Genomic DNA, 24,062 nt, shown 5'->3' with positions numbered 1-24,062 from the left:
CAAGAAATGGTTAACCATTTCTACCAAATCATTCTTTATAAGATGCCAAGAATGTTGAAAAAAAAGTGCTGTCATGCCATCCGGCCCTGGTGCCTTTTCTGGATGCATCATAAACAAAGCCTCTTTAACCTCTTCCTCCGTCGCTAACCTCACCAGACGTTGATTCATCTGGGAAGTAATGCTCGGTGTAATCTCTGCCAAAAAACTGTCAAACTCCGCTGGGGAAGTAGTAGTAAATAAATCCTCAAAATAGTCCACGGCCACCTTCTCCACACCATTATCATCTGTAATCCAATTCCCATTAGCATCGTGTAATCCAACAATTCTATTGCGAACTCTCCGCTGCCTAGTTAAAGCATGATAAAATTTCGTATTAAGATCCCCAGATGAATACCACATGTTCCTGCTTTTTTGGTGCCAATAATCTTCTTCATCCTTATATGCTTCTTGTAACTTCCTCGACACTTCCAGAATATCCTCTTGTGACCTAGAGTTATCTGTTTGCACCTCTTCAAGTGCCTGTTGCAGTTCATTTATTTTTTCCTTTCCATAAGGTGGATTATTTTTCCGCCATCTAGCAATTTCATGTCGACAATTACTAATTTTTGCCACTATACCTGCGGCGCCCCCTCCTGCCCGCTCCTCATTAGAATCTATCCAACCCATGGAGATTGATTCTAAGAGACCTTCTTGCCCAATCCACCTTTTATCAAACCGAAACTGTCCTCTCCGTTTGGGAACTTTATCTTCCATATAAGCTACCACAGGACGGTGATCAGAGGCCACCATCCCAAGATACTCTGTAAAAGAACACGGGAATAGGGTATGCCATTCTTCATTTGCTAGCGCACGGTCCAACCGACATCGAACCAACACAGCCCCTTTCCCTTTTCCTCTTCTCCCTTGCCATGACATTTTATTTCCCCTAGCTGGAAATTCTAGCAGACCACTATTTCTTATCATATTATTGAAAGGAATAAAAGAATCTGCACTCCTAATAGCCCCACCATCTTTTTCATGATTACCAGTAATCTCATTAAGATCTCCAATAATAAACCAGGGATCGGATCTCGCCAGTCCATACCTAGTTAACCGTTCCCATACCTGTTCTCGCAATTTTTGAACTGGATCCCCATATACAAAGGTAAGATAGACCGTTTTACCCAGGGCTTCCGCTTCCACATCTATCATTCGATTACTAGAGAATAATACCTTAACTTGATACTCATTATTATAGAAAAGCGCTAATCCTCCACTTCTCCCCACCGGGTCTATAGTAACGATATTATCAAACCCCAAATGAGCTTGCCATTTTTGGACAAACTCTGAATCTTGCTTTGTCTCTGATAAAAACAAAAAATCCGGTTTATGTTTATACCTTATCTCCTTTAAATAGCTTAGCGTCCACTTACTTCCCATTCCTCGACAATTCCAACTTAAAACCCGCATTTAAAAAACATTTTAAATTGCTCTTGAGAGCTGAGTCTATGGGTGTAATGATACCCGATTTCCACACTCCAATTGTTAACCGTTCGTTGTGGTCTGGACCATTCCATAATGATCGGGAAAGAGACCGCTAACATAATCCAAATTCTACCACGTAGCCTCCATAATGATATAACTCTGCTTCCATAAATAAAATAAAAACTATAACTTTTCGATCCACCAAAGACATGCAATATATATGCAAAGCCATCTACCCCCACGTGAAAAATTTTCCTTTCACCAAAAAAACCAAACCCGCTTTCTTCTTGGTTTGAAAAAGAACCATCAATTCGCTTGACATGTGCTTCATAATACGATCCTCTCCATCCAACTTGTACCTGATTCAAAATTTCCAATGCCAAAGAAACGCAATCTAAAATCCCTAACTTCAAGCGCCACCATTGACAAACTAACAACCTCACCAGCCATTTCCGATTATTTGATAGACTTATTAAACACCATTCACCCATAAAACTACTACTTAACTGCTTCCATTCCAACCCAACGAACTCTATTCTAATCCAATATCCATCAAAATAGCCAATACGATTACAAAGCCAATAACAAAAGACTGTTGTATTAAATCGTTGCTTCTCCCCCAAGGAAACCACAAATAAAACCAGTCTCTTACAACACTTCGAAACAGAGAAAACGCACTTGCTCATAGAGCTTATTAAAACCAGAAAACAAAGTAAAACATAAGACAAGCCCAGCCTGCTTGAGAAACCTTTAGAACATCTACTAACCATAAATCAAATCTTCTGTGTCCCAAGTTTCAGGTTTGAAGCACCCTTACTCTCCGCTTGCTTGATGGTATCTCCCGGACGCACTCCTGGCTTCGCTGCAGCTCGCTTGCGTGGGGACGCAAGCGCATTAAATGCTCTCAATTTACTACTACCCGCAGTACCGGTCGATGCCTTGAACAGCCTCTTACGTAGTCCTGGTTTCTTCTCCGCATTTCCAGCAACCGGGCCTTGCTCCTCTTCCACAGTCCCCCCATCTGTAACATGAGCATTGTTATCTTCTGCCTGTTCCTTGATCACTTCCTCAGTTTCTTCCTCTGCTGTCTCTTCTAAAAAATCCTCTGCATCCATATCAATCCCATTCTCAAGTAGATGAGCCTTAATCTCATCCATGTCCATCACATCCTCATCTTCTAAGTCAACTTGATCCTCCTGCATACCATGTACCTCTGCCAATCCACGGTCCACGTCAGTAGGATCCGAGATGACTGTTGTTCCCTCAGCCTGAGTATTGGCCAGTTCCACTTGAAACGCCTGAGAGGGTGGCATTATGCGAGCCTCCGCAACGGACCTAATCTCACCCTCCTCTCGAACTTCCTCACGAACCTCTTGTTGAAACGGTTGCTTAGTCTGTTCTGAAGAGTGTCGAAGATGCCCACTCTGAACACCAGACCTTGAGTCCTCTCGCCTGGCAGGTCTGTATCGAGAAGCCTCCCCATCTCCTCTATAAGTTCCACGGTTGTTGTTGGCTCTCTTATTTCCTCTCTCTGGCACCTTCATCCATTTTGAATCGGTTTCTTCCCCCATTTTGCCTTTACCTTTGCCATAATACTCACGGCCCTCTCTTTCTTTTTGCTGTTGATTCGCATTTCCATTAATGACTACACCTTTATAACTCCTTGCACGATCATCGTACTTCGCTCCATCATGCCAAACCCCATTACCTTCTCTTCCCTCACGTTTCTTTTCTGGACTCTTCTTAGTGTTCTTCACATCTAGGGGACAGACGTCGTCCTTGTGGCAAAGACTCCCGCACACTTGACAATATCCAAACAGCTTCTCATACCGCAGTGATACCGGAGCTTCCTCACCATCATAGAACTCCCCACCATTGAAATCTATCGTGGTTTCAAAGCACAATTCTTTAAACGCATCAACCACCACTTGCACTCGAGAGTGATCCAAATCTACGGTCACCGTTCTTCCTATGGCGTCTCCAATGCTCTCAAAAGTGGCTTCCGTTTTGAACTCCACCGGGACTCCAATGATTCGAACCCAAAAAGGTATTTCCGATGGATAGAGCAGGGACTTTTTTGGTTGCCACCGCGCCAAAGCCAACATCCAGTAATCAAAATGAAAAGGTTGATTCTTGAGAACCCCTTCCATATCTTCCACCGTTTCGAAATCAAACTGGAACTTCCCAAACCCCAAATCCGTACCAACAACCCTCTCTTCCAGTTTCCATATCTTCGGGAGATTCGAAATTAGAGCCGGCATCTCCTGCTTCTCCGGATTCATACATCTCCCGAGAAGGGTCTTGGAAAAGTTCTTGATGAGAGCCGAATTATCAAAGTGGGCCACTGATATCTTCAGACGTTTGCGAACTCCTTCTCCGTTCTTCACCTCCCCCCCATTTCCCAAAAGTTGACTCTGTGACATAGCGAAAAGAAGAAAAATAAAGCTGTGAACTTTATCAATTGCAAGAGAGAAAGTTGCAAGGTCTATGATCCAAGGAAAGAACCCTTTCGTCCATTTATACTGAACCAAAATCCCAATAATTTCCTTAATTTCCCTAATTCTGATTTGATTCGTGATAACAAAATCAAATGCCCATAATAATCCCATTAACCACAAACTTATTCGGTAATCCCGCTTGTCTTGTACAAATATCATCGAACTTTCCATATGAAACCCTTTGCAGAATTTCTCCATATCTCCACATCTCTGAAAAAACCAGCGAAAGGAAAGAAAGGATATACCTCTTCCTTGATTCAATTTCGTCTTAAAGATGATCGAAATAAAAATCAAGGACCCAAACTTCATACTTCCTTGTTTTCGCCAGATCCAAATCTCAATCATTGTTTCACCCTCGATCAAGCCAGCCGTTCTAAAATCAGAAGGAAAATCCAATCTTCCATCTGCAACATTCCGATCATGGAGAATCCCATCTCCAAATCGACTCTCTGAATCCCAATGATCCGATAATACCTCTCCAATCCCCGGATCCCAATCCCTTTGAAGCATCGAAACCCTAGATCACTGAATCGCCTTTTGCATCGCCGTTTTTACTTTCTAGAAGTTAATACTTAACGTTAAAAACTTTAATTAAATCAACAATTTACGTCAAATACGAAAAGCTTAAAATAAAATATGAAAACTTTGAAAGTTGGTGCAAGTGACAAATTTACAATACGAAAAAGCATATTAAAGTATTAAACATATACACCTCTAACACACAGTAGAAAATTCCAAAGACAAGGTACAAAAGTTTGGTTTGCTTTTCAACTTATTAAAAATTTATCACCTGTACCTTTTTTAAAGTGAAAATATTTTGTAAGATAATAATATATAAAGAAAGACTTAGAAAACAAGTGAAAATATTTTGAAAAAATATATAAAGACCTTAGCAAACACCAAACACGCATCAGAAGCTAGAAGGTGGAACCTGATGAGCAAGTGAGCAACCTCAAGATTTTTCAATGGTCTCTTCATATTGCTCCATAGCTGTGTAGATAGACTATCATTTGCTGAGTGGAATGTGTAGATAGACTATCACTTGCTGAGTGGAATCCAGTGTTGAACCACCAATCCTTCACCGCAACACAATCATCTGGGTCAACTTCCTGATCCGTAAACCTATGTCCCCTGCACTAAATCGAAAAAAAAATAAATCCAGTCAAAAACCAGAAATGCATACAGCGAGATCAAGAGTTTAACGAAATTGATGAAGAAACAGCAATCCAATTTCAAAATCGAAGAAGAGTAAGAGAGAAAAGAGTCAGAGAAACTATCAAGAGTTAGTTTTTACCTGTGGAAGACAAGTGTTGGCATGAGGCAGTGACAAGTCTCGCGTGCTCTTGCTCACGGACATAAACCTAACGAGTGAACGAACATAAAGAAGAGTTGAGAACCAGGGTTTTTTAAAAGAAAACTTATATAAGCAAGCATCCGTGAAGCAGAACGTACTAAAGGAACATGAAATCAAATTCGGGTATGGAAATGTTATTCAGAGTGTACCTTTTTCACAATTTTCTGATTAGTTCCTTTCGGTTGAGACGAATGTGACTGGTTTTACCCTCAGTGCAGATGGATTCCTTAGAAGGGCTAGCTACTTTTCTAGCAGGTTGCTGCTTCTGTGTTAGGAGGGGGAAACAGTTTCAGTCCTTGTTTTCTATCTGCTTAGGCGTTTTGTTTTGTCCCTGTTGAATGAACAAGAAGAAGAAAGAGTATTTAGAACAACAGCCTCTCTCATCTTATTACAAAACTCCCAAAAGAAAGATAAAAATAAAGAACCTTGGAACTGCTGTGAGATCAACGGAGCAGCGGTTGTACGTCTTCCATCGAACCATCGCATTAGCCAAGAACTCGTACGTCTGGTCAACCATCGCAGTTGTTCCTTCCATGATATATTATCAGATCGAATCAAAGAGCTAGCTATGAAAGAGTGAGAGTGAGAGAGTGAGAGTGAGAGAGTGAGAAGTGGAACTTTCTTGGTTCCTTTTTTCAGAGGGAATGTATTTTGTAATCTGAATAAAAATAAGGGACAAGGGACGAGTATATATATACTAATATCACAACGGTCATATTTTGAATTACTATTTTTTTTCTTTTTCTTTTTACTGCTTTTGCCTCCTGTCTCCAACGGCTATATTTTCTCGAGCCTTTCTTCGCGTTGTTTCGATGCTTAATCTCCTTTTTTAACGGCTTCTTTTTTATCATCAGTGATATTTTGTTTTACGGAATCAATTTGTTCCATTGAATGTGTTTCTATTCAACGCTTTACAGCATGACAGCCTCTCTTCACTAAATGCGTAATGGTGAGCCGAAGAAATCAATCATTTATCCCTCTCATTTTTGTATGTTTAAATTTAATCATATATTATTACATTTCATCCTTATAGGTAATCATAACATTGCGGAAAAAAATGTAAGAAGGCATTTGTAGTAACGAATCAAAGTCATTTGCAAGATTATAATGTCTCCGTTAATAATGTAAGAAGTCATTTGTAGTAACGAATCAAAGTCATTTACAAAATTATAATGTCTCCGTTTTCAAATGTTAGATGTTTTAGATTTATTATCGTACCATTTTTATCTACCATAAAAAAGTCATACTAGACTTATTAGATCAATTTCATTAATTATATTTATTTAATTATTTATATTAATCTATTCAATACATAAAGATATTAATAATAAATCAATTTTAACTGTAAATTTAAATTTTATTTTTAGTTATAACAAAACATGGAGAAAAAATCTAACAAAATCTTTCTAAAAATTTAAAATACTTTATTTAAATTAATACAATTGATTAAATTCGTAATTAATAATATATACTATTATACATTAATTTAAATAAAATTTTATCATAAAATAAAATAAAATAAAAGTGTATGCTATTTTTCCAATGTTATAATTATATTCTATATCTTCTTTATTAAAAGAAATATCATAAAAATTTATACTAGGTCTATTTCATCAATTACATCTATTTGACTATTTAAGTTAATCTATTTAATATATAACATTTCTAAAAAATCTTATAAATTATATAGATATTAATAAATAAATTTTTAACTGTCAATTTAAATTTTATTTTTAATTATAAAAAATATGTTGAAAAAACCTAACAAAATCTTAATCAAAATTTTAAATATTATTAAATTAATGCAGCGATTGATTTTATAATTAATAATATAGTATTATTATAATATATTTACTTATAAAATCCCACAATATACTAAAATAAATAACATAGAAATATAGATTATGTTAAGAAAATATCAGTTTTATAGTATAACTAAATAAAAATTTAAAATGTATTGTATTCAGTTTGTAAAAATTAGAAAAAATGAAGGAGATTCTCAATTTTTTTATTTCATACTATGAATTTATTTTACCAAAATCGAAAATATATTAATATTTAATAACAAATAATAATAAAGTAAAATATATAAAACCAATCATTATACATTAATAATATCAAATAAGAAACATAACCGATAACAATATAGATTTACATAATATATAACACTAAAATGTAAATATCTTTTAAAGTTTTGCGATGGTATCCATTATATATTTATAAAATGAGAATCTACCCGCACGGATGTGCGGGTAAAAATTCTAGTATTGTTTAAAAAGGATAAATATTTTTAATTTGTGTTCCAAAAAAAAAATATTTTTAATTTATGTATAGTTAATTTTTTTTTTATGTATAGTTAAAGTGAATAAGCATCTCCCTGCCTTCCTCTTTGGTGAATCTATGGGAGGTCTTGCCACACTTCTCATGTATTTTCAATCAGAAACTGATATTTGGACCCGTTTGTTCTGTTTGGCCATCTCTTTGTTATCCCGGAGGATATGAAGCCAAGCAAGACTCACCTTTTTGCCTACGGTCTCCTCTTTGGCTTGGCTGATAAATGGGCTGCAATGCCGGATAATAAAATGGTTGGCAAAGCTATACATGACCTGGAAAAGCTCAAGATCATCGCAGCTAACCCAGAAGCAAACATATAGCTTAGTGATGTAATGATCAAGCAGAGTTGATCCTCGGCATAGCCAAATCAAACATTAGTTTTGAGCCCCCTCCAAATATTTTTGAGTTAATACATATGAACATAGCCTTCAAATTGTTCTAAATTTCTTTTTACTAAAATTGTTTAAAGCTCCCAAAATCTCAAGGTCGGCAGTGTTTAGATATCATAAAATACTTAGAATCTTAAGACTTTGACATTTTCTTTTATCGCTATTGCAACCAATGCTCTTTCGACCAATTTTGTAAAGCAATTCTGGATGTTGCTTTACAGATACATAGGGAAGCCAAAAACCTAGAGTGTGAACAATGATAGAGTTACTGGTGTAGCGGAAGCTATGTTATAGTACAAATAATTATTGATTTTCAGAATACTTGGGAAATATTGTCTTCTTTAGACCGTTGAGAGTCTAGGTATAACACATTTACATGTCTCGCCTATCACTTGATTTGGGCTGTCTCTACTAGATAACCCATCTAAATCGCGTTGGAAAAAGTATATTTTTGAACACAAATTGAATTACATGTTTTTTTTGACACACAACTTTCATTACTTCTTAAACATTCGGAGAGTTCCAACCAAATACAATAAAGCATACAAGATAAATGTAAAGAGGCCTCTACGATAGAAAGACAGCGAATTCAAAGCAAAGCTCAAATGCGTCAAAGCAAGGTTCACGGCACCGCCAGAAACTTGAAATTCAGCCACCTTAAATTGTGACATTAATATCCCTCTGAATATCATCGAAACGACATCCGTTACATCTTCAGATCCCGAATGAACCGCTATGGCAAAACGGTTATAGATAAAGATATATACACACACCTCCATTTAACGTTTGGAGGGGAAACAATTCTCATGAATGAGGCGGGGGATAATACGGTTCTCGTCTTCGGCGAGAAGGATGAAAGTGATGATGATGAAGTAGGTTGTCCCGGTGAATTACATGGTTACTTCGTCCAAAAAATATACCAATCCATAGATCCATCCATAACCTGTTAGTCGGTTAAAAGATAACAAAATGGGACCATACAATACAATGTTGTGTAGTGCATGCATCATCTTCAAATGAAAAAGATGGTTTTAATTACATTTGTCTGTTTTTCAACTCAGTTTTAGTCCACACGTACGTTAATTGTCCTAAGAGAATATTAACGACACGTCTATGTTCCCATGTTTGTACGTATTAAAAAATTGTATTTGTTCTCTTCTAAAATATCTTTCTTTTTAATGGAATTGAAAGAAGAGTTTGTCTTCACATAATCTCTTATCTCTATCTTCTTCTCAGCCTCTCAATCCTCTCCAACGGTAGGATTATGTCCCGAACCAGCCATATGGCCCATCTCATATCTTTTACACATGTTTTAAACTTTACCTTCAATGTTTTCGTGTCCTTCGATTACAAAGTTTGTGGCTTTCGTTTCTTGTTCTCCCGGCAAGACAAATTTTATATAATACTTGGCATGACGGAAAATCAGTTTTGGCATTATCATTGATCAGATTCTCATAGGGTTGCTCGATGGTCTGGAAATAATTATTGGCAAAAGCTTAATCAACTATAGTCATGTGAAACCATCTTAACTTTTACAACTTAGATAATGCGGACTATGACTTTTACAACTTAGCTAACTAGTTCATATAGTTTTTTCCAATGTCAAAAGTTTGCTATATGCAAACAAACGTTGATAATGGCTTATAGTGAAGTGCCTAACCAATTAATCGTAACTTTATTTTTTGGTACTAAACACAAATGGAAAAAATGAAAATTATGATGTTAGATTATGATTACCAATTAATCGTGATTTTTTTTTTTTATTACCAGAAAATTTTGGGATGAAACTTGTAATTTTTCAAACCCAAAATTGTGTAATACCAGTTTCGTTCTAAACGTCATTCAAGTATATGACTCTTAGGTTTTGCTTATGGTGATCCTGGTGTAATTCAAAATTTTGAATGATTTAGCCAGGTTTTAGCCTTTTAAACAGAAAATATCAAACTCTTAATAACAATTGGGTTCTGTTTATCACTAGAAAGCTTCAAACTTGTCCTGAAAATCTGAATAGTTCGTCTGGATTTTTTGTCTTATTTCTGTGAATTTCTAATATCTAACTTGATTGTTTTTTATAGGAAATGCAAGAATTTGCTCTTTCTTTTTTGTTTGTAACTGGAAATGCAAGAATTTGTTCTTACCTTTGGAATTTAGCCTTGAGAGTCATGATGAGACGATGACGTTTCGATGAAGACTTTTCAAGAACAGAGCAACGTCCGTAAGTTGCTTACACACTTTAAGTCTTTACACACACACTGCAACATCACACTGAAAGAAGAAAACAGTAAAAATGGAAATTGTGATATTAGGGCTATCATAACTTGAAAATAGTTAATATTTATTTAAACCATTCATAGATTATCATATTATTATTTGTACAAGATTATAGTTTTTAAAAAACTTTTGTAAGATATAAGTTATATGACTGTTTTGTGAATAAATTGTTGTTTTTTTTATAGAAAATGAATAAATTATTGTTTTCAGTCTTTTAATAGTAAATTTGTTTGTTCTGAGAAACAAGTAATTGATCGTTAAAGTTCGATTTACATTATGTTCAGTAAAAGTAAGCGGGGGGAAGAAATCATTGTATTTTTGTTTTGAATGATAAAAATGAAAATTATGGTAATTACATATAATATTAATTTTTCATGGCTATGTACTAATATATATATATAAAGATAATTTATAAGAACTTTTATATTATTAGTAAGATACCTAAATAAAAATCAGTATTCATTGTATATTTGCAACCCTGTTTCTTGGATTATGAAGGGGTTTTAGATCCAAACTCATAATAATACTCATTTTTCTAGTTGATCTAATACACTTAGTTTAACCCGAATGTTTTTAACGATTTGACCATGTTTTTACGTCCTAAAAATTTGTACTGAAAATTTCAAGAATTTGTCTAGATTATTTTCTTTTTCTTGTCTTATTTTGTGGATTTCTAAGATCTAACTCGATTGTTTTTATAGGAAATGGCAAGTGTTTGTTGTATGCTTTGGAGTTTAGCCTTTAGAGTCATGATGAAGACGATGACGTTTCGAACAAGACTTTTCAAGAACAGAGCAACGTCCGTGAGTTTCTTCTTACACAGTTTTATATAAACTACCCACTTTACACACTCACTCCCACGCACACACTGAAAAGAACAGCGACATGGAGAAAACATCTTCGCCGGAATCTGCCCCCGTCTCCGTCAAATCTCCGGCAACCACCGTCGGAGAGATGGAATGTTCTTTATTCGACGAAAGTAGCATTCACGACATCGACTACTTCGTTAAGACCATAGCCCAGATCAAAGCCAAAGGTGTCCGTCCCGATCTCATCGGCTCCATCATCACTCATTACGCTTCCAAGTGGCTCCCTGACCTCTCCGACATCTTCACAACAAGCCCCGATGGTCCGAACCAACAGTCTCAACAGCAGCAAGTGCAGTCGGAGAGCTTCTCAGTAACGGCGTTTGTGATGAAGAAACGTTTCTACGTCGAAACACTCATCGGAATCATCCCGCCGGAGAAAGACTCTGTTTCTTGCGACTTCCTCCTCCGTCTCCTCAGGACGGCGAACCTTGTCGGAGCAGATGATAGCTACAAGGCGGAGCTCGAGGGGAGGGTTGCGTGGCAGCTTGACCAAGCTTCCCTCAAGGAGCTGATGATACCTTCGTTTAGTCACACGTGCGGGACGTTGTTAGACGTTGAGCTAGTGACTCGTTTGGTTAAGAAGTTCGCAGGGTTAGATAGCGAAGGAGTCAAGTCTGGTGCTTCTCTAGTTAAAGTGGCGAAGCTTGTCGACTCTTACTTAGCTGAAGTAGCCGTTGACGGCGATTTAAGTCTCTCGGAGTTTATTTCTCTAGCCGAAGCTCTCCCTAACCATGCTCGTGGTACAGAAGATGGCTTATACCGCGCAATTGACACCTACCTCAAGGTAAATGTCAAGTTTTATGAGTTTCTAATTCAATAATATTGACTAGCCTGTTCGAGTATTTTATAGCATTCATTTTAACTTCGGTTCGGTCATTTTGATTTGGTACATACAACAAGATTAGGAACCGGCTATTAAAAAAAATGAATCCTATTCGGTTTCATTCCATTTTTCAGATAATTAGAGTAAGAAGTAGGATAGTTCGGAATTTTCAGATTAAGCATCGGGTAGTTCTTTTTATTCAGTTTATAAATACTATTTTTAGTATATTGTGTTATTCCAAAATTAAACATAATTAATATTTTAAGTATATAAACAATTAATGTTTGAGTGTCCATTCGGTTATTGGTTCGGTTTCGATATTTGGTTTGGTTAATTTGTTTAGAGCTAGTATTGATAATGAGTAGATTGGCAATTCAAACTCGGAAACTTTAAGCATAATTTGTGATGGGTTTGATTTCATTAGAGTTGGTTTTATTTGTTTAGGCACATCCTAAAGTGACCAAGCAAGAAAGGAAGAGACTTTGTGGACTAATAGACAGCAAGAAGCTATCAGTGGAAGCATCTCTTCACGTTGCGCAGAATGATCGTTTACCGGTTAGAACTGTTATTCAAGTTTTACTCACTGAGCAGGCGAAGATGAGTCGGAGCCGCCACAACAACAATGATTGGAGTGGCTTAACGTTCAGTCCAAACCCTTCTAGTTCACACTATTCAGAGTCAGGTCCAGCTCGGTGCATGTCCAAACGCGAGATGAATGTCCAGCAGATGGAGATTAAGAGATTGAAAGAGGATATGGCAAAGCTCAAGAGCGAGTTTGAAGCAATGCAAACGCAGTTAGAGAAGCTGGTTGAGAAGAAATGTAGTAGTGGGAGTAAAGGTTTTTTTAGGTGGAAGAAGTTGGGGTTTAGAAGTGGTTTTAGCGTTAGCGTTTTGGATAAGAATGGTGAAGAGTTTGGTGAAAATGGAGAAAGAGAAGAATACTTTGGGTATGAGACTCAGACACCTAGTAATATGAAGACAAAGCTTGTCAAAGGAAGAACACCTTCTAGGTGGAGAAAATCAATGTCTTGAAAAAAGAAAACAGAGTTTTCTTTTCTTTTCATCATGTCCTTATTTATTTTGCGTTATTGTTGTTGTTGTTCTTTATTTTGAAGCTCTTGTCAAGCTATTACTTGTATATTTTCATTGCTAATAAGGCATATCGATGAGTTGTGGGTCAAGCTTATTAAATCATTCTTCTTGCTTTTTGGGATCTTTATGAAAAGAGAATGCAATGAAACTTCCTCTCTTAGCTTATTCTATACCTGGTTTGTCTGTTTAACCTTCAACCACATGGTTTCAAAGCATTACATGTCCTCTTCAAGCTTTCGGCATCAGCTGCAAAGTGGGTAACTGGGTATACATGGGTAAAGTGCAAGCCCAAAACATTCTTGATATAACTATCTGTCATTTGTACTTTTATAATCTCAAAGTTAGAATAAAACATTTGGTTTTCTAATAAGTTAAAATTAATATTTGAGCAATTTGTATCCGATCTATCAATCTATATAAATAAAGTTACTCATCTCTTTAGAGCGTGAGACACGTCATATTCCTTATCAGGATTGATTTTTACTAGGATACTAGGTTAAGATCCGCGCCTTGCGCGGGATGAACATTATATATAAATTATTTTTAAGTATTATATATTTTTTACATATTATTAAATAATAAATATACATTGTATAATTAAAAGTTTAGTAACTATTACGTATATAATTAAATTGGTACAAATACTTAAATAAAATTTATTAATCATGGTATAAAATTAAGTTTAAATGATATTAACATAGTTATATAGTACATTTTTAATATTGACATCTGTTAAAAAATATTTTATACTCATATTTTTTTTGATCATTTGTATTTATTTATAACAATTTTTTTAAATCAATGATAACAATAAAAAATTTGTGGGATATTTAATAGTTTTAGTAATTTATAATTTTAAAAACATTCAATGCAAAGTTTAAAATCTAAATATTAAGTTGTTAATAATTGCTCAAAATGTTTATCAAAAAAATTCAAAGCAAATTCAAAATACTTATGTAGTTTATATGGTATATAATTTATTTAAAAAAAATATTAATATACATATATATATAATATTTATTAAATGAGATTTCCTACTTATGTAATTTCTTAATCATTTGTATCTTGTTATAACATAAATTTTAAACCATGGATCAAAAAAATTTCAATGTGAGTTTTTTTAACAACTTTAGTCATTTATATTCGTTTTTAAAAATTCAAAATATAACATATAGGAAAAAATCTAAATTTTTATTATATAGTTAATGTGGTTGTTTAATTTATTTTAATAAGTTAAAATTTTAAAAAATGATAGAGAATAGACTAATTTTTATCAAATCTTTATTATTCAAAATCATTAATTGTCATATATACTTTAGCCACATTAGATAATTCTGTGATTTTTATTTAAGGAAACAATGAAAAATATTTATGATTAATTTATGGTTAGTTTAATAAAAAGCTTATTATATATTTATATGGACCAACATATTTTTCTAAGGATTCTAAGAATGATTGTGGTGATGACATGTGGCTACAAAAATATGTTGTAATGCTTCTCTTTTAATATATAGAGGATTGTATCTTCCGTGTTAGGCTTTAGCTAACAAGATTGACACACTAAATCTCTTTACTCGAAGTCCATATATACAATCCACTATAATCTATCACTCACACCTTAACCTCTTAACGTAGTTACACACACATACACCCACCATCATGTCATTGAAATTAAAATGTAATTCTGATTTTAAAAAAGAACTTATGGATTATTACATGTTTTTTTAAATAGGTTTATTTTAAATTTGAGACAATTTTTTAATTTTTTAAAAATATGTTTATGTGTCAAGTTAATACACAAGCTTTTGATAAGGTAGCAACACGAGAAAATAATCAATCTTTATATATATATATATATGGTATTATTAATTGGAGAAAATTTTGTCATGTCTGAGTCATAATTTTTAATACATATTGAAATATCTTATTCTTTGCTTTTATTTTACTTATAAAAAAATATTTAACATGTGACTTACACTAGTATACCAAATTATGAAACAAATCTAAAATAACTTAGCATCTATTATTGGATAACTTAGCTCACAAGCTTTGTTTTAGTATATAAGATACAATCTCATGACCGAAAATTCTTTCTCTTCAGTCAAATAATTTATAAGGCAGTCTTTATGGCTCATCCAACATATCCACACCACATAATCTATTTAACAAATTAATGTAACTTTTGCAAGGACGTATTTTTCATCTTCATTTTTATATATGTGGTTTACAGTAGTCAATTAAAGATTGTGTTGTTGTATCATAAAAAAAATACAGTTTGTACCGAATAATGTTTGAAAAAAAACGTTGAAGGCCGATTAAGAAAAGAAGAAAATGCCAAAAAAAGAAGAGAAAATGAATAAAAAGAAGATATTAAAAGTGGACCAATGACAATGTTTGCATAATTTCACATAAGACCGTCCTCTTAATTATTATTATTAATATTATTATTATTATTATTTTATTATTATTATCCAATAAATTAGAGATAATATTAGATTTTTATAATTAAATAATAAGAATTTCTGTAAAAACTTTGGTTCTGTTTTAATTCATATGCAACAGATTTAAATTTATAAAAAGTAACAAAAAAAATATATTAAATATATATATGTTTCTTTCTTTTTGATCATAATTTTTGTAAATAAAAATCTCTAAGTTTCTATAATATGCATTTAATAAATTTAACAACTAAAATTTGGGATAATCTGAATTTTCTCATAACAAAAATAATTTGATAAAATAGTCTATGTTGACTAAGTTCATTTTCCAATATATAATCGAGTGAATCAGATATATGTTTCTTTCTTTTTTATCATGATTTTTTAAAATAAAAAACTTTAATTTTCTCTAATATATATTTAATAAATTTAAAAACTAAAATTTGAGATAATCTGAATTTTCCCATAATATAATATAATTTAATAAAATAGTCTATATATGTTGACTAGGTTCATTTTCAAATATATAATCGAGTGATAGCAGATAAGTTAAGACTATGAATAGAAAAGCATATGAATAAAGGTTAACTAAATCCATATATAGTGTACTCTTTAGATATGGCTGTTAATATATTTTAAAGCACTAGATGAACGATCACTAGATTGATTTTAACAAAGAACATTGTCACTATATTGAGTAGTGGTATGTTGATTCATGTAACTCGTCAGTTACAAATCAGTATTCATAGCTTTGAGTTATCATAGAAAATTGTTGGATTCATATTCATAGCTGCTAAACCAAATTAACTTAACCAGAATAAGTATTTTAATCACTGTTATCCAAAATTTCAGGTAATTTGAATCATATAAATTCAAACGATACAGTGTCAAGTGAAATTTATGCTAACTCATGAGAGAAATATAAATAAATAAAGTTACTCCAACTCTTTAGAGCTGGATACATCATATCCCTAAAGGGTTCTAGTGATGCCACATCAACTTAGTTAGTGATAGTTTTTTATTAAGATATTGTATCTTTCACGTTAGGCCTTAATTAACATGCTTAACTTATAAAACCCCTTCACTAGAGGTCCAGAAAAAAACATAACTGAACTACAATCCACTATAATCTGTCACTCACACCTCAACATTTTAACGCCGTCCTTAACTACACGCACACATACACCGCCATCATGTCATTTTAATTCAAATGTAATTCCTTTTTAAAAAAACATATGAATTATTACATGTGTTCTTAACAGTTTTGATTTAAATAATAAGAAGATGAGAATTTGAGACAATCCATTATGTTTAAAAAATTATGCTTATATGTCAAGTTACCCAACTTTTGATAAGATTGCAACATGAGAAAAATGAAAATTTATTATATATGTATACATATGATAATATTAATTGGATAAAAAAATTTCACGTCTGAGTCATATTAGTTTTTAGAACATATAGGAGTATCTTATTCTTTGTTTTTAATTTCACTTATAAAGAAATATTTAATATGACTTCAACTAATATACATAGTTAAGAAAAAAATAGCATTATTATTGATAAGTTTGAAAATGATATAGTTCACAAGCTTTGTTGTAGCATATAGTTCTCCGCATCTAACTTCAGTCAAATAATTTATAAGACATTCTTATGGTTCCTTAAACAGATCTATACCACATAAGCTATTTGAAAAATCAATGTAGCCTTTGCAGGAAAAAAAAAGATCCACATATTGATGATATCTACATATACAAATACGTATTTTCATTTTGTTATTTACATTAGTGCTTTACGGTAGTTGAGTTTAAGATTGTGTTGTTGTACTATAAAAATAGAGTGACGCTCCTTCACTAACAACGAATGTCGATAAAAACAATTGAAGGCTGATGAAAAACAGTTGAAGACCGATGAAGCCAAAAGAACCGTTCGATGAAAAAAAGTGAAAACAAGAGAAGATGAATTAAATAGGAATAAAGTTGAAAGTGAACCAGTAACAATGTTGACATAATTTCATATAACTTCGTCCACTTAATAGTAATACTATTTTTATTTTTATTATTATCCAATAACAGAGATGATATTATATTTTGTATATTTAAATAATTAATAATTCCCATTCCAAAAAGTTAAAACCCGTCATATAATTATCCGCTTGTATATACTATTAAAATTTATGTTCTGTTTTAGTTTAGGTGCATCCAATTTCTATTTAGAAAAAAAAAATAAAATGTATACTTTTTGTTCATGATTTTTTTATGAAAAATCTCTTAGTTTTTCAAATATACATTTAATAAATTTAACAACTAAAATATGGGGTAGTATGAAATTTTCCAACAAAAAAGTAAATTTGATAAACTAGACTAGGTTCATTTTCAAATATATAGTTGAGTGATAGCAGATAAGTTAAAGCTATATGAACAGAAAAAGCAGATGAATAAATATTAAAATGCAGATTAAGTTAATGCATATATATAATGTACTTTTAATATATGGCTTAAAATACAGATGAACTAATATTAAAATAAATATTAATGCATATATACATATATATAATGCACATAATATTTTCGTCGTTCACATGGATCAAGATCTCTCGGTTTGGTTTACAAAATCAGTATGAGTCTGTATAAGTTGATGACAAAAAAAAGATATGGCTTTAAATCACTATACATAGTTTTGAGTAGCTGAGGATGATTTTGATTAATTTTGAAAATATTTAAACAATTCATTTTCTTCTTCTAAAATTGATAGTCCATATATTGTAGAAAATTGTTGGATTCATATACATATTTGAGAAAAAAAAACTAGTTTAACTATAATAAGAATTATTAATTACTTTTATCCCAAAATTCAGGTATTTTAAATCATATAAATTCACATGATATATTGTCAAATGAAAACTAAAGCTAACCCATGAAAGAAATCTACATAAATAAAGTTACTCCATCTCTTTAGAGTGTGATATGTCATATTCCTCAAGCATTGTTGTGATGCCACATTAGCTTGGTTTGATTGATTTTTATTAGGATGTTGTGTCTTTCATGTTACCTTAGTCAATAGACTTGACTCATAAAACCTCTTTAATTACTCGAGGTCCATAAACAAGATAACTGAACTATAATCCACTATAATATGTCACTCACACTTCAATCTTTTAGCGTCATCCTCAATTACGCGCAAACATACACAGCCATCATGTCACTGGATTTAAAATGTAATTTTGATTTAGAAATTTATGGGTTATTATATGTTTTCTTAATAGCTTTGGTTTAAATAATAAGAAGATGAGAATTTTAGAAAAATTATTATATATGTTTAAAAAATTATGCTTAGTGTGTCAAGTTGTTAGGAAACTTTTGACAAGGTTGCAACATAAGAAAACTGAAATCTTAATATATATATATATATATATATATATATATACATATGATAATATTAATATTATATAATTTTGTTATGTCTGCTTCATAAAAAAATTTCATACATAGAAGAATATCTTATTCTTTATTTTTAACTTTTCTTATACAGAAATATTTAATATGACTTAAACTAATATATATATTTAAGAAACAAATCTAAAAATAACTTACCATTTATTATTGGATAAGTTTGAAAATGATATAGTGGGCTAGCTTTGTTTTAGTATATAAGATACACTAATGATTGAAACTTCTTTCTTCTCATCTAACTTCAGTCAAATAATTTGTAAGGCATTCTTATGGCTCATCGAAGAGATCCACACAACATAAGCTATTTCACAAATCAATGTATCCTTTGCAAGAAAATGATAGATCCAAATAAATCAGATATCTACATGTACAAGTACATATTTTTATTTTATTATTTGTATTAGTTGATTTACGGTAGATGAATAAAATATTGTGGTTTTGTATGATAAAAATACAGTGACGCTCCTTATTGTACCGAAGAATGTCGAGAAAAACAATTGAAAGCCGATGGAATAAATATCAAGGATGATGGAAAAACCGGTAAAGACAAGAAAAAAAAGACCGGTGCAAAAAAATAAAAAATGAAAGAAGAAAGCTGAAAGTGGATGTATGAAAATGTTGGCATAATTTCATATCGTTCTCTTTATCTTTATTATTATTATTATTATTATTATTATTATTATTATTATTATTATTATTGTTGTTGTTGTTATTATTATTATTATCCAATAAATAGAGATGATATTATCTTTTTATATTTTAATAATTAAGAATTTCTATTTCAAAAAGCTAAAACATGTTGTATAATTATCCTCGTGTATATATTATAATAATCTAAGTTCTGTTTTAATTCATGTGCATCCGATTTCTATTTAGAAAAAAAGAAACTAATAAAATGTATATGTTTCTTTCTTTTTATCAATTTTTTAAATAAAAATCTGTAAGTTGATCTAATACACATTTAATGATTTAATACATTAAACAGCTACAATTTGGGGTAGTATGAATTTACCCATAACATAAGTAATTTGATGAACTAGTCTAGTCTAGGTTTATTTTCAAATATATAATCGAATGATAGCAGATAATTTAAGGCTATTAACAGAAAAAAACAGATAAATAAATATTAAATATGGATTAAGTTAACGCATATATATATATATTGTACTCTTTAGATATGGCTATCAATATATTTTAAATCACTACATGAACGATCACTAAATTAATTTTAACAAAGAGCACTCTCACTATATTGTGTAGTGGTATGTTCGATTCATGTATTTGGACTGTTACAGATGTTATACATAGTTTTGCGTAGATGAAGATGATTTGGAAATTTCATTTTTCATTCTTTAAAACATTCATAGCATAGAGTGACGCTCCTTCACTAACAACGAATGTCGATAAAAACAATTGAAGGCCGATGAAAAACAGTTGAAGGCCGATGAAGCCAAAAAAACCGTTCGATGAAAAAAAAGTGAAAACAAGAGAAGATGAATTAAATAGAAATAAAGTTGAAAGTGAACCAGTAACAATGTTGACATAATTTCATATAACTTCGTCCTCTTAATAATAATAATATTTTTATTTTTATTATTATCCAATAATAGAGATGATATTATATTTTTATATTTTTATATTTAAATAATTAATAATTTCCATTCCAAAAAGTTAAAACCCGTCATATAATTATCCTCTTGTATATATTATTAAAGTTTATGTTCTGTTTTAGTTTAGGTGCATCCAATTTCTATTTAGAAAAAAATAATAAAATGTATACTTTTTGTTCATAATTTTTTATGAAAAATCTCTTAGTTTTGCAAATATACATTTAATAAATTTAACAACTAAAATATGGGGTAGTATGAAATTTTCCCATAAAAAAGTAAATTTGATAAACCAGACTAGGTTCTTTTTCAAATATATAGTTGAGTGATAGCAGATAAGTTAAAGCTATATGAACAGAAAAAGCAGATGAATAAATATTAAAATACAGATTAAGTTAATGCATATATATAATGTACTTTTAAGATATGGCTTAAAATACAGATGAACTAATATTAAAATAAATATTAATGCATATATATATATATATATATATATATATATAATGCACATAATATTTTCGTCGTTCACATGGATCAAGATATCCCGGTTTGGTTCACAGAATCAATATGAGTCTGTATAAATTGATGACAAAAAAAAAAGATATGGTTTTAAATCACTATACATAGTTTTGAGTAGCTGAGGATGATTTTGATTAATTTTGAAAATATTTAAACAATTCATTTTCTTCTTCTAAAATTGATAGTCCATATATTGTAGAAAAATTGTTGGATTCATATACATATTTGAGAAAAAACTAGTTTAACTATAATAAGCACTATTAATTACTTTTACCCCAAAATTCAGGTAATTTAAATCATATAAATTCTCATGATATAGTATCAAATGAAAACTAAAGCTAACCCATGAAAGAAATCTACATAAATAAAGTTACTTCATCTCTTTAGAGTGTGATATGTCATATTCCTCAAACATTGTTGTGATGCCACATCAGTTTGGTTTGATTGATTTTTATTAGAATGTTGTGTCTTTCATGTTATCTTAGTCAATAGACTTGACTCATAAAACCTCTTTAATTACTCGAGGTCCATAACCAAGATAACAGAACTATAATCCACTATAATATGTCACTCACACTTCAACGTTTTAGCGACATCCTCAATTACGCGCAAACATACACAGCCATCATGTCACTGGAATTAAAATGTAATTTTGATTTAGAAATTTATGGGTTATTATATGTTTTCTTAATAGCTTTGGTTTAAATAATAACAAGATGAGAATTTTATAAAATTATTATATATGTTTAAAAAATTATGCTTAGCGTGTCAAGTTGTTAGGAAACTTTTGATAAGGTTGCAACATAAGAAAAATGAAATCTTAATATATATATATATATATATATATACATATGATAATATTAATATTATATAATTTTGTTATGTCTGCTTCATAAAAAAATTTCATACATAGAAGAATATCTTATTCTTTATTTTTAACTTTTCTTATACAGAAATATTTAATATGACTTAAACTAATATATATATTTAAGAAACAAATCTAAAAATAACTTACCATTTATTATTGGATAAGTTTGAAAATGATATAGTGGGCTAGCTTTGTTTTAGTATATAAGATACACTAATGATTGAAACTTCTTTCTTCCCATCTAACTTCAGTCAAATAATTTGTAAGGCATTCTTATGGCTCATCGAAGAGATCCACACAACATAAGCTATTTCACAAATCAATGTATCCTTTGCAAGAAAATGATAGATCCAAATAAATCAGATATCTACATGTACAAGTACGTATTTTTATTTTATTATTTGTATTAGTTGATTTACGGTAGATGAATAAAATATTGTGGTTTTGTATGATAAAAATACAGTGACGCTCCTTATTGTACCGAAGAATGTCGAGAAAAACAATTGAAAGCCGATGGAATAAATATCAAGGATGATGGAAAAACCGGTAAAGATAAGAAAAAAAAGACCGGTGCAAAAAAATAAAAAATGAAAGAAGAAAGCTGAAAGTGGATGTATGAAAATGTTGGCATAATTTCATATCGTTCTCTTTATTATTATTATTATTATTATTATTATTATTATTATTATTATTATTATTATTATTATTATTATTATTATTATTATTATTATTATTATTGTTGTTGTTGTTGTTATTATTATTAATATCCAATAAATAGAGATGATATTATCTTTTTATATTTTAATAATTAAGAATTTCCATTTCAAAAAGCTAAAACATGTTGTATAATTATCCTCGTGTATATATTATAATAATCTAAGTTCTGTTTTAATTCATGTGCATCCGATTTCTATTTAGAAAAAAGAAACTAATAAAATGTATATGTTTCTTTCTTTTTATCAATTTTTTTAATAAAAATCTCTAAGTTGATCTAATACACATTTAATGATTTAATACATTAAACAGCTACAATTTGGGGTAGTATGAATTTTCCCATAACATAAGTAATTTGATGAACTAGTCTAGTCTAGGTTTATTTTCAAATATATAATCGAATGATAGCAGATAATTTAAGTCTATTAACAGATAAAACAGATGACTAAATATGAAATATGGATTAAGTTAACGCATATATATAGTGTACTCTTTAGATATGGCTATCAATATATTTTAAATTACTACATGAACGATCACTAAATTAATTTTAACAAAGAGCACTCTCACTATATTGTGTAGTGGTATGTTGATTCATGTATTTGGATTGTTACAGATGTTATACATAGTTTTGAGTAGATGAAGATGATTTGCGAATTTCATTTGTTCATTCTTTAAAACATTCATAGCATAGAGGCATTTGATGTAACACAAGATTTAATTGAATAAGTTTTACATTCATTCAAAAAAAAATATAATGATTTTGACTAAGTTTGAAAATATTTGAATAATTCATTTTATTTTTCTAAAATTGATTTTCCAGATATTGTAGAAAATTGTTGGGTTCAAATACATATTTGCCAAAACAAATTAGTTTAACCAGAATAAGTATTTTTAATTAATTTTATCTAAAAATTGAGGTAACTTGAATCATATAAATTCAAATGATATAGTGTCAAAAATGAAAATTAATGCCAACTCATGAAAGAAATCTATAGAGAAAAAGTCAATCCAGCTCTTTAGAGTGTGATGCCTTATATTCCTCAAGCATTGTAGTGACACCACATCAACTTGTTTTATGATTGATTTTTATTAGGATGTTATGTCTTTTATGTTAGGCTATAGTTAACATGTTTGACTCAATAGTACCTCTTTAACCGAAGTCCATAAACAATATAACTGAAGTTCAATGCACTATAATCTGTCACTCACACCTAAACCTCTTAACGTTGTCCTCAACTATGCACAAACATACACGACCATAATGTCATTGGAATTTTAATGTAATTCTAATTTAAAAAAACTTATGGATTATTACATGTTTTTTAATAGGTTTTATTTAAATAATAAGAAGATGAGAATTTGAGACA

General features: G+C 30.9%; 2 protein-coding genes and 1 long non-coding RNA gene across 5 annotated transcripts; 2 read left to right on the top strand and 1 right to left on the bottom strand.

Annotated features, from left to right (window-relative positions):
- Window positions 1–2,002: 2,002 nt before the first annotated feature.
- On the bottom strand, window positions 2,003–6,472 carry LOC106367646. 3 transcript variants are annotated; one of them, XM_022691076.2, is made up of 6 exons: window positions 5,742–6,470; window positions 5,466–5,647; window positions 5,257–5,323; window positions 4,894–5,098; window positions 4,208–4,520; window positions 2,003–3,878 (listed from the first exon to the last, which is right to left on the bottom strand). In XM_022691076.2, exon 6 carries the CDS (start codon window positions 3,744–3,746, stop codon window positions 2,238–2,240), a length of 1,509 nt encoding a protein of 502 aa, XP_022546797.1. In that variant the 5' UTR covers window positions 3,747–3,878; window positions 4,208–4,520; window positions 4,894–5,098; window positions 5,257–5,323; window positions 5,466–5,647; window positions 5,742–6,470; the 3' UTR covers window positions 2,003–2,237. The 3 variants fall into 3 exon arrangements, with proteins under 3 accessions (XP_022546797.1, XP_013662918.1, XP_013662919.1); XM_013807464.3 differs by having other exon boundaries at window positions 2,003–4,520; window positions 5,742–6,472; XM_013807465.3 differs by having other exon boundaries at window positions 2,003–4,520; window positions 4,894–5,093; window positions 5,742–6,472.
- A 4,375-nt stretch (window positions 6,473–10,847) lies between these two features.
- On the top strand, window positions 10,848–13,196 carry LOC125610075 (root phototropism protein 3-like). Its single transcript, XM_048781775.1, has 2 exons — window positions 10,848–11,963; window positions 12,447–13,196. Exons 1-2 carry the CDS (start codon window positions 11,196–11,198, stop codon window positions 13,032–13,034), a joined length of 1,356 nt encoding a protein of 451 aa, XP_048637732.1. The 5' UTR covers window positions 10,848–11,195; the 3' UTR covers window positions 13,035–13,196.
- Window positions 13,197–21,216: 8,020 nt separating this feature from the next.
- Window positions 21,217–24,042, top strand: LOC125610074. The gene is made up of 2 exons (XR_007340095.1): window positions 21,217–22,357; window positions 22,442–24,042. It is a non-coding gene; the product is annotated as an uncharacterized LOC125610074 (long non-coding RNA).
- The last annotated feature ends 20 nt before the right edge of the window (window positions 24,043–24,062 follow it).

Source organism: Brassica napus, chromosome A6 (genome assembly GCF_020379485.1).
Source record: "Brassica napus cultivar Da-Ae chromosome A6, Da-Ae, whole genome shotgun sequence".
NCBI lineage: Eukaryota > Viridiplantae > Streptophyta > Magnoliopsida > Brassicales > Brassicaceae > Brassica > Brassica napus.
This window is presented reverse-complemented; position numbering and strand designations above follow the sequence as displayed.

What these genes read in the sequence shown, in the direction of transcription:
- LOC106367646 (XM_013807464.3), bottom strand. Translation starts at nt 4,472, where the DNA reads ATGCTTCAAAGGGATTGGGATCCGGGGATTGGAGAGGTATTATCGGAT.
- LOC125610075 (XM_048781775.1), top strand. Translation starts at nt 11,196, where the DNA reads ATGGAGAAAACATCTTCGCCGGAATCTGCCCCCGTCTCCGTCAAATCT. An exon ending in CAATTGACACCTACCTCAAG is followed by an intron (nt 11,964 to 12,446) that starts GTAAATGTCAAG and finishes TTATTTGTTTAG; the next exon opens with GCACATCCTAAAGTGACCAA.